At 40.3% G+C, this 11,311-nt stretch overlaps 1 protein-coding gene across 7 annotated transcripts; it reads left to right on the top strand.

Moving 5' to 3' along the window:
• Positions 1 to 38: 38 nt before the first annotated feature.
• LOC111780431 (protein IQ-DOMAIN 1-like) lies at positions 39 to 8,860 on the top strand. 7 transcript variants are annotated; one of them, XM_023660843.1, is made up of 8 exons: positions 39 to 249; positions 829 to 918; positions 1,745 to 1,924; positions 3,077 to 3,322; positions 4,324 to 4,551; positions 5,825 to 5,941; positions 6,974 to 7,466; positions 8,450 to 8,860. In XM_023660843.1, exons 3-8 carry the CDS (start codon positions 1,838 to 1,840, stop codon positions 8,560 to 8,562), a joined length of 1,284 nt encoding a protein of 427 aa, XP_023516611.1. In that variant the 5' UTR covers positions 39 to 249; positions 829 to 918; positions 1,745 to 1,837; the 3' UTR covers positions 8,563 to 8,860. The 7 variants fall into 7 exon arrangements, with proteins under 7 accessions (XP_023516611.1, XP_023516613.1, XP_023516610.1 ...); XM_023660842.1 differs by having other exon boundaries at positions 40 to 249; positions 1,793 to 1,924; XM_023660839.1 differs by having other exon boundaries at positions 40 to 249; positions 829 to 941; positions 1,793 to 1,924.
• Positions 8,861 to 11,311: the final 2,451 nt, after the last annotated feature.

The raw sequence follows: 11,311 nt of genomic DNA, 5'->3' as shown, positions 1-11,311 counted from the left end.
CCCTCGAACGACGTCGTTCAATTTCCTCGAGCGGTTTTTTTTTGTTCTTTAATTTCTTCTCACGTTGTCCTTCTCACTGGTTCACTCCTTTTTATCAGGTTTAAGATGACGGTCCTTGTTTTGCTGTAACAGATGATGGCTGGTGGATAGATATCTTCATCCAAATTGAAATTTTTTGGTGACCCAAATGATTGAACTGAGTTGGGTTTGACTCATTTTGACTGATTGATGGATCAGACGGCTCCTAAGGTATCTTCCCCCTTCCCCCTCCACTTCCCTCATTGACTTTCTTGTTCTTTCACTCCCTTCCACTCACTATGAGCTGAGTTCTTCGATGAATTTGCCTTATTTGGGCTCTAATTTGTGCTGATCTGCTGCTATAAGTTGCATTTAGGGTTTTAATATGGGTTGTGTTTTAGAGTTCTAGGTGTTCTTAAGTCTACTGGGGGTTTCTTTATTTGTTCTGATTCCTTATGAATGTGCTTAAGAACAATCCACGCCTCTGTATTATCCTTTCAGAACTGGAGCTACCATTGATATATGTCTATGAAGTTTTCCATTTGTAAGTGTTTGGAGGACATAGATGTCTTGTGTCATGTTCTTGACTGTTGTCCATTTGCATTTAAATTCATAATGTCGTGAGTTTTTATCTCTAATAGCTGGAGGCTTATGTTTCTGTAAGTGATGTGTTCTTGTTTGTGTTTTTCTTGATGTTGGTAGTGTTCTTATGTTCTTATGTTGGCAGTTAGCTGGATCTTTGGCTTCTTGATCTGCATCGTGGTGGGAATGTTTTTAATGGTGATTTTCATCTTTTTTTGCTCTCTGTAGGTTGCAAGAAATCTGGGAATTTGCTTGTTGTGTGACTGAAATGAAGTTAAATAACTCCGTGGAATAGCGATTTGATATCGAAGTCGAAAGGTGGGTGAACCTGGATTGTTGAGGTTAGTGTCCTTTCATAGTAACTTCAATTTTTTTTAAAGAACATTTGGTCCATGTGGTGAGAAGTTCACATATAATTGTCCAAGATATTGAATATCATGCTTGTTATTGGCTTGCTGCTGTTTCCATTTGTTCATTTGGCACAAAATCACTTCTTGGATTCAATCTAGAAGTTTGACGATCACAGATCGGTCGATGTATGTGAGATCTCACATCGGTTGGAGAGGAGAACGAAACATTCTTTATAAGGGTGTGGAAACCTCTCCCTAGCAGACGTGTTTTAAAAACCTTAGGGGGAAGCTTGGAAGGGAAAGCCGAAAGAGAACAATATTTACTGGTGGTGGGCTTGGGCCATTACAAATGGTATCAAAGTCAGACATTGGGTGATATGCAATCGAGAAGGTTGAGCCCCGAAAAGGGTGGACACGAGGTAGTGTGCCAGTAAGGACACTGGGGGTTCCACATCGATTGAAGAAGGGCACGAGTGCTAGCAAGGAAGCTGAGCCCAGAAGGGGGGTGGATTGTGAGATCCCACATCGGTTGGGGAGGAGAACGAAACATTCTTTATAAGGGTGTGGAAACCTCTCCCTAGTAGATGCATTTTAAAAACCTTGAGCGGAAACCTGAAAGGAAAACCCCAAAGAGGACAATATCTGCTAGTGGTGGGCTTGAGTTGTTACATTGACGGTCATAGATCGGCCTATGCACCTATTTTTTTAGTCTTTGTGTTGGAATTTCTTTGCAAAATATCGTTCCTCGACGAAACTTTATTCATATTTGTAACGATCTATTTTTCGTTCTGCAGTATTTACTCTCTGGTTGTCTTTCCTGACACATTCTCTTTGAACGACAGTTTCTAGCTGTTGTTCTGTTCTTGTTCGACGCTGTTGAATGCACCATGGGAGTTTCAGGAAAATGGTTCAAAGCGTTAGTTGGTTCGAAGAAGTCAGAAAAATCTCAGTCATCAGAACACGATGAAAACACGGTATCTATAATTCTATACCCTTCTCATTGATGTTCGATTCGAGTTTCTATGGCTTTATCTTTTGGTTGCAACCCTGAGGAAGATACTTTTACTTGTAACTTTGAATTTAATGATTCCTTGTGTGAAATGAAGCTAATTGATACCTAAACTTTAGACCTTCAACTTTTGTTAGACACATGAACAATTACTTCGAAAAGATAATTTCTTTTTGATAGCAAGTTCCCTTGAGATCCCACATCGACCGACTGGAGAAAGGAACGAGTGTCAGTGAGGATGCTGGGCCCTGAAGGGGGGTGGATTGTGAGATCCTACATCGGTTGGGGAGGAGAACGAAATACTCCTTTATAAGGGTGTGGAAACCTCTCCCTAGCAGATGCGTTTTAAAAACCTTGAGGGGAAGCTCGAAATGGAAAACCGAAAGAGGACAATATTCGTTAGCGGTGGGCTTGGGTTATTACAAATGGTATCAGAGCCAGACATCTGGCAATGTGCCAGCGAGGAGGCTAGGCCCCGAAGGGGGGTGGATTGTGAGATTCCACATCGATTGGGGAGGAGAACGAAACACTCTTTATAAGGGTGTGGAAACCTCTCCCTAGCAGACTCGTTTTAAAAACCTTGAGGGGAAGCCCCAGAGGAAAAGAGGGAAAGCCCAAAGAGGACAATATCTGTTAGCGGTGGCTTGGGCTATTACAAATGGTATCAGAGCCAGACATTAGGCAATGTGCCCGCGAGAAGGCTAGGCCCCGAAGGGGGGTGGACACGAGGTGGTGTGCCAACAAGGACGTTGGGCCTCGAAGGGGTGGATCTTGATCCCACATCGATTGGGGAGGAGAACGATACACTTTTTATAAGGGTGTGGAAACCTCTCCCAAGCAAACGCATTTTAAAAACTTTGAGGGAAAGTCCGAAAGGAAAAGTACAAAGAGGACAATATCTACTAGTGGTGAGCTTGGACCATTACAGTAATTGAACCTTAATCTTTCTTTTTGAAGGCAAATGGCTGAGTCTTCAATTAGTTTCATGACTTTTTCTTCTTCTTGCGAACGGATTGAAATATTCTATATCTTCTCTCTATGTCGTGCATGGAACGGTGCTATTCACGATACTTCGACGTTCGAATATCCTCTTTATGTCTTTCCTTTGATCATACAGAGGACAGCTACCAACAAGTTTTGGCATCGGAGAAAGCATTCTGTTGATATCGATGCAGATAAACTTCAGCACGAGTTTAACTCGAATTTTACACCATTTGTTGAAGAGTCCAATGCTCTTTCAGATCCAGGAACAGCTTCTATTCCTTCTGATTCACTTCAAACATATGATGCATTGCATAATCAACACAACGATATAGAAGAACAGGCCGCGATACGCATCCAAACCATGTTTCGAGGATTTCTGGTATTGCTAGTACTAATTTATTCGTGTTTTTCGCCTATTTTTCGCGTTACTTTTCTTCAATTCATTTTATGTAAAGTTTCTTAAAGCATAGTTGTTGAAGAGGGAGGTCAAGTTAAACTAAAGGATAACATCCCAAGCTTACCGCTAGTAGATATTGTACGCTTTAGCCTTTTACGTTTTGCTGTCAACCTTATGGTTTTAAAATTCCCCTCTCCAACCGATGTGGGATCTCACATTTTGCTCCCCTTGAGGGGCTAGCGTCCTCACTGGCACACCGCCCGGTAACCTGGCTTTGATATCATTTGTAACAGTCCAAGCCCACCGCTAACAGATATTGTCTGCTTTACCCCATTATGTATCACTATCAACCTCACCGTTTTAAAACGCGTCTGCTAGGGAGAGGTTTCCACACCCTTATAAGGAATGCTTTGTTCCCCTCTCCAACCGACGTGGGATCTCACATTCTAGTGCCCTTGGGGGGCTAGTGTCCTCACTAGCACACCACTCGGTAACCTGGCTTTGATACCATTTGTAACAGTCCAAGCCCACCACTAACAGATATTGTCCACTTTGGCCCGTTGGGAAACAAAACATTCCTTATAAGAGTGTGGAAATCTCTCCCTAATAGACGCATTTTAAAACTGTGAGGCTGATGGTGATACGTAACGGGCTAAAACGTACAATATCTGCTAGTGGTGGGCTTGGGCTATTACAAATGGTATTAGAGCTAGGCACCAAGCGGTGTGTTAGCGAGGACGTTGAGCCCCTTAATAGACTCGTTTTTAAAACCGTGAGGCTGACGACGATACGTAACGGGCCGAAGCGGACAATATCTGTTAGCGGTGGGCTTTTGAAATAGGTTGTGGTCAATGTTTTGAGCACGGGACTCTTGCTGCCCCGTACACCTTATAATTTGTAGATGCATGCCTTTTCTTATTCTTGATTTTGTAGTTTATAAATCTAAACTCTTTCATGTGAATATTCTTCTCATTATCTTTCAGGCTAGAAGAGCTCTCCGAGCTCTCAAGGGATTGGTTAGACTTCAAGCTCTTGTCAGAGGTCATGCTGTCAGGAAACAAGCTGCAATAACTCTACGCTGTATGCAAGCTTTAGTGAGAGTTCAGGCTCGTGTTCGAGCAAGGCATGTACGTATTGCATTGGAAAGTGAGACCGCACAACAAAAACTTCAACAACAAATTGAAAACCAAGCTCGAGTTCGAGAAATTGAAGTAAGAAATAAGCAATGTTTTTGTAAGATTTCGAAGTATATAACATTTATACTTGTATGTGCACTTCTAAATGTTTCCACTTTGAAGTTAGACTATGTGAGATACCTCATTGGTTGGAGAGCGGAACGAAGCATTCCTTGTAAGGATGTGGAAACCTCTCCCTAGCAAATGCGTTTTAAAATCGTGAGGCTGACAGTGATACATAATGGGGTTAAGCAGACAACATTTGTTAGCGGTGGGCTTGGGTTATTAGAAACGGTATCAAAGCCAGACACCGGGCGATATGCCAGCGAGGACGCTGGACTTCCAAAAGGGGTAGATTGTGAGATTCCACATCGGTTGGAGAGTGGAACACAACATTCCTTATACGGGTATGTAAACCTCTTCCTAGCAAACACATTTTAAAACTGTGAGACTGACAGCGATACGTAACGGGCCAAAACGGACAGTATCCGTTAGTGGTAGGCTTGGGCTGTTACAAATGGTATCAAAGCCAAATACCGGACGATGTGTCAGCGAGGATGCTGAGTCCCCAAAAGGGGTGGATTGTGAGATCCCACATTGGTTGGAGAGGGAAAAGCAACATTCCTTATAAGGGTGTGTAAATCTCTCCTAGCAGACGCGTTTTAAAACTGTGAGGTTGACGACGATACGTAACGGGCCAAAACAGACAGTATCTGTTAGTGGTGGGCTTGGGCTGTTACAAATGGTATCAGAGTTAGACACCGGGCGATGTGCTAGTGAGGGTGTTGGACCCTTAAAAGGGGTGGATTGTGAGATCCCACATCGGTTGGAGAGGGGAACGCAACATTCCTTATAAGGGTGTGTAAACCTTTCCTAGCAGACGTGTTTTAAAACTGTGAGGCTGATGGCGATACGTAACGGGCCAAAACAGACCGTATATGTTAGTGGTGGTTTGGGCTGTTACAAATGATATCAGATGTGCTAGTGAGGATGTTGGACCCTTAAAAGGGGTGGATTGTGAGATCCCACATCAGTTGGAGAGGGGAACGAAACATTCCGTATAAGAGTATGGAAACCTCTCCCTAGTAGACGCATTTTAAAACTGTGAGACTGACGGCGATACGTAACGGGCCAAAGCGGACAATACCTGTTAGTGGTGGATTTGGGCTGTTACATGAATATAATGGGACGACCACCGACCACTTTTAGATGCTTCTACTATGTCTCCCTTTTTAATAACTCACAATATTGCACAATTGATCGCCAAATGCTTTCTGTGAGACTCTTAATGATTGTGCCTATTGTACAGGATGGTTGGTGCGACACTGTTGGATCTGTTGAAGAAATTCAAGCAAAATTGTTAAAAAGGCAGGAGGCTGCTGCTAAGCGTGAGAGAGCCATGGCATATGCTCTGGCTCATCAGGTAGAACAATTTTGTTCTTTTAAATCTCTTGTCTCATTGAGTTAAAAGACGGGTTTCTTCGTAAAAGACTTAGGTTGTAATAGTCCAGACCCACCGCTAGCAGATATTGTCCTTTTTGGGGTTTCCCTTTAGAGTTTTCCCTCAAGGTTTTTAAAACGTGTCTGCTAGGGAGAGGTTTCCACACTCTTATAAAGAATGTTTCGTTCTCCTCCCCGACCGATGTGGGATCTCACAATGCACCCCCTTCAAGGTCCAGCGTCTTCGTTGGCACTCGTTCCCCTCTCCAATCGATGTGGGATCTCACAATCCACCTCCTTTCGGGCCTAGCGTTCTCACTGACACTTGTTTCTCTCTCCGATCGATGTGGGGTCTCACAATCCACCCTCCTTTAGGGGCCAGCGTTCTCGCTGGCGCACCACCTGGTGTTTGTCTCTGATACCAATTGGTAACAGCCCAGGCCCACCACTAGCAGATGATGTTGTCCTTTTTGGGCTTTCCCTCAAGGTTTTTAAAACACGTCTGTTAGGGAGAGGTTTTCATACTTTATAAAGAATGCTCCGTTCAACTCCCTGAATGATGTGGGATCTCACAATCCACTCCCTTCGGGGCTCAACGTCCTCGCTAGCACTCGTTCCTTTCTCCAATCCACATGGGATCTCAAAATCCACACCTCCTTTGGGGTCCAGTGTCCTCGCTGGCACACCGTCCAGTGTCTGGCTCTGATACCATTTGTAACCGCCCAAGTCCACCACTAGCAGATAATATCCTCTTTAGGCTTTCCCTTTCAGGCTTCCCCTCAAAGTTTTTAAAATGCATATGTTAGCTTATAAAGAATGTTTCGTTTTCCTCCCCGTCCGTTGTGGGATCTCACAACAAGATAATTCATCCTTTGTTTTCTTTGTTCACAATACATTGGAAGCCTAATTATAACAAAACTCAAGCACGTGCCAATATTCATTTTAACCTGTTTTTTCTGATTTTACTTCAAAATTTATGTTCGATGTATAGCTCTGATGAATTTCCTCTCATCTTCAGTGGCAAGCAGGAACAAGACAACAGGCTGCCCTGTTCCAGTTTGAGCCAGATAAAAACAGCTGGGGTTGGAACTGGTTGGAAAGATGGATGGCTGTTCGTCCGTGGGAAAACCGCTTTCTCGACATCAATCTCAAAGACGGAGTGATGATTCGTGAGAACGGATCAGCTGAGGGCAAAAGTAACACTAAATCTCATATACAAACTACTGGCAAGAAAACAAACTTAGTGACTGATCAACCAAACCTCTCGAGCCAAAGAACCGCTGCCTCGCATTCTGATGGATGTGGTTCGTCGTCCCCGACTAAGTCAGCTGGCATTGTAGAGGTATCCAGTGCACAGGTTCAAAAGCTCAAGCATAAACTTGCACCTGAGAGGCCACTTGAACAAGTCAAACCTAAAGTAGATACCGGTTTAAGATCACGTAGCAACCCGAAAGAGAGATCCGCACCATTGGTAAAAAATGCAAAGAAGCGATTATCCCTGCCTAATAATGGTGAGTTTACTTACTCTTTTCGTGAGATCCTACATTTATTAGAGAGGGGAACGAGTGCTAGCGAGGATGCTGGGCTCCGAGGAGGGGTGGATTGTGAGATCGCACATCAGTTGAAAAGGGGAACGAAACATTCTTTATAAGGGTGTGGAAACCTCCCTCTAGTAGATGCATTTTAAAAACTTTGAGGGGAAGCTTGAAAGGGAAAGCCCAAAGAGGATAATATCTGTTAGTGGTGGGCTTGGGCTGTTACAAATGGTATCTGTCTAGGGCCGTGTGCCAACAAGGACATTGGACCTCAAAAACTTTGAGGGGAAGCTTGAGAGGGAAAGCCCAAAGAGGATAATATCTGTTAGTGGTGGGCTTGGGCTGTTACAAATGGTATCTGTCTGGGGCGGTGTGCCAACAAGGACATTGGACCTCAAAAACTTTGAGGGGAAGCTTGAAAGGGAAAGCCCAAAGAGGGTAATATCTGTTAGTGGTGGGTTTGGGCTGTTACAAATGGTATCTGTCTGGGGCGGTGTGCCAACAAGGACATTGGACCTCAAAGGGGGTGGATTGTGAGATCCCACGTTGATTGGAGAGAGGAACGAGTGCCAGTTAGTATGTTGGGCCCTAAAAGAGAGTGGATTGTGAGATCCCACATCGACTGGAGAGGAGAATGAATGCCAACGAGGACGTTGGATCCTAAAGAGGGGTAGATTATGAAATCCTACATCGATCAGGGAGGAGAACGAAGCATTCTTTATAAGGGTGTGAAAACTTCTCCCTTGCAGACGCGTTTCTTAAAGGGAAACCCCAAAGAGGACAATAGTCTCACATTCTAAATGCATGCTTATGTCTGTTGTGTGATATTTGACGTTATCATTAGGTCCTCCAAAGTCTTTTCAATTGGTTGTAGTTAGCGTTAAACCTTTCTGAATGAACCAAAGAATCCTATATGACTCGAGCAACTTCTTGATCTACATTTGATCGAACAATTGCAGATCCTGGTAGTCAAAACCGAACGGTGAGAAACTCGACTGGCAAAGCGACCGTTGAACCGAAGCCGATATCAAGAGGTGACTCAAAAGCTGCAAAACCCAGATCACAAAACTGATAAGTGAACTAAACACATTCCAAACGGCGAGGAAAACAGCTCGAGACGTATAGTTTTCGGGGATGTGCTGCAGGATCATGTGTAAATATGGCAACGTCATGTTATGATCGGGTCGGTCGCTAGCAAACTTGTATTCCTTTGAATTTATGAGTTTATTTACAGTGAGTTGTTGCAATGGTTGGCAAATGTATGAGGGAATAAGGTTGGTTTGGTGAGTATCATTGGGGGAGTCTGTAATTATTCATCATTGTTTATGGTCTTCAACCATGTGGATATTTGGTCACTTGTTCATTTTTTACTCCCTTGTAATTTTTTTTGTTCAATGTTTGATTTCAAAGAAGAAAATGTTAAAACGATCGAGAAAAAACTAGTCATTCACGAGCGTGAATTGATTTATTGGTAAGCATAGGACGTGTAAGAGAAAAGTCGATAGAGGTGTCCACGAGGCGGGATAGGGACGGGAAAACCTACCTCCTATTTCAATATTATAACATAACTTTCACACTTAATAGATGATGTCGATGGCTCGAGGTAGAGTGCTCAATGAGCTAAGGTGACCCCATTTCACCTTACCAACCCCAAGAAAATTTCGTATACAGTCGAGAGGGAAACAACCTAGATCGTACGCTAAGGTCCCTAAGCAACCATTTAGTAGAAAAGGAAGTGTGATTGAGCGATGACAACCCGGAGATGAGATCGAGACGGAGATTGGGACGAGGGATATAATCTCCAACCCCGCTTAGCTCATAGGAAGAAATCTCCCACTCCTTTCTCTGTTACCCGTTCAATCGAGAATTTTTGTCTAGTGAATGCTACTTTTTGTTGACCAATAGTGGAAGGATTCACACCTAATAAGATGACTAATTGGGTCAGTTGTTGACCAAAACAAAGGCTAAACATAAATATATATATTTTTTAAAAATAATAATAAATACCAAAATTAATTTGAATTTAATAAATAATTTTAAAAATAAAAATAAAAAAGCAAAACCGACAAATATAATTCAAGTTGATTCTCCCAAGTTTGTCGGTGTCGGTTTTTTTTATTTATTATTTATTTATTTATTTTATTTTTATTTTCGTCCTTTAAATATGCCTTTTCTATAATTTAAATATTATCATTAATTAGCAAATGACTACGAAAAATTTCTTTGACCAACTATTATTTGTTGGACAAAGTCAAAATCATTGACTTCCAACATAATTAAATAAATAAATTATATAAAACTTAATTTATTTCAAATAAATACCTCCGTAAAAATTATCGAAATTGACGGGATGACTAAGGTATAAAATTATAAGACATACATGACATCATTTATAATATTTACGTTGCGCACCACTGATACTAAATATTCTTAATCTTTGTACTAATCTTAAGGGTTGAGTTGAATTGTTACCCTATTTTCGGGATGATCAGGTTGACTCGATAAGAAAAAGTCAATTTGTGAACCGACCCCAATTTTTTATTTTAAAAAATTCAACCCGATCCAAGTTGAAAAAAGATCTAACATTACCCAACCTTTTTACGGTTTGAGATGGTTGAGTTGGTCGAATTCTCGAGTGATATGAACACCCCTAATTTACAACCTCGTTTACAGAAATTGACATGATAATTCATGTATAAAAATTGATTATGTGAATTGTTAATTAGGTTTAGGGCAAAGTCTAGACGAGAATACGACTTTTCGAGCTAACTAAACATAAATCAAACCAAGGATACGACTTATCGAGCTAACTAAGTATAAGTCAAGCTGAGGATACGAGTTATTGAGCTAACTAAATATAAATCGAGCCGAAGTACAGGTCCTACATTCCTTAATGCTTGTCAATATATTGTACGGACGTTAACATACATGTCAATTAGTGATGAGATCGATGTCACACCTAACATTATATAATTTATTTTTCTTTTAAAAAAAATAAAAAATAAAGACCATGTTGTTGACCATGAAAATGAGGTAGGTATTAATGACATGGCCATTCCATCTCTTCTCTCGAGATTTATTATTATTATTATTATTGTGTTTCTTAAGAGTGTTCATATGACTCGAGAACCCAACTATATCAGAATATTAAACTTAGAGTATAAATGTCGGGTAAAGTTAGATTTCTTTTCAGTTTGAGTTATGCTGAATTTTTTAGAAAACTGAAAAACTCGAGTCAATTCACGAGTTGACAATTTTTGATCGGGTTAACCCGACCAACTCAAAAATAGGGTTTCAACAAATCCAACTTTTAAGATTATTACAAAAATTTAAAATATTTAACATTTGTAATGGAAGTCAGTGATATAATATTTGAAATTTTAAAAATTTTAATTATTATTGCAACATATATTTTAAATAAGATATTTAGTACGTTTAAAACTTATTTTTTAAAAAATAAAATCCATAATATAACAAACTATATATATATATATATAAATTAACTTATTATAATAATTTACATTATTAATTAATTAATTAATTTTTTTTTTGTATACTCACAATTATTTTTTATGTCCTATTTTTCAATATTTTATTTAATTAGATTTATTTGTTTGGATAATTAAATTATAAAATTTTAATATAATAATTTATATTTATTCAGCTTAATCTTACATTTTAATAATACTCAATAAATTTAATAATAATATTTACCATTTTACACACAATATAAATATATTTTTAAAAATTTATTACAGCTGATACAAAATATTGGAAATAATTTAAAAATAATAAGTATATAGTTTTAAGACGCCGTTAAT

This window comes from Cucurbita pepo, chromosome LG18, assembly GCF_002806865.2.
Source record: "Cucurbita pepo subsp. pepo cultivar mu-cu-16 chromosome LG18, ASM280686v2, whole genome shotgun sequence".
Lineage (NCBI taxonomy): Eukaryota > Viridiplantae > Streptophyta > Magnoliopsida > Cucurbitales > Cucurbitaceae > Cucurbita > Cucurbita pepo.
Note: the sequence above shows the minus strand (reverse complement) of the source record. Positions and strands in the feature narration are given on the sequence as shown.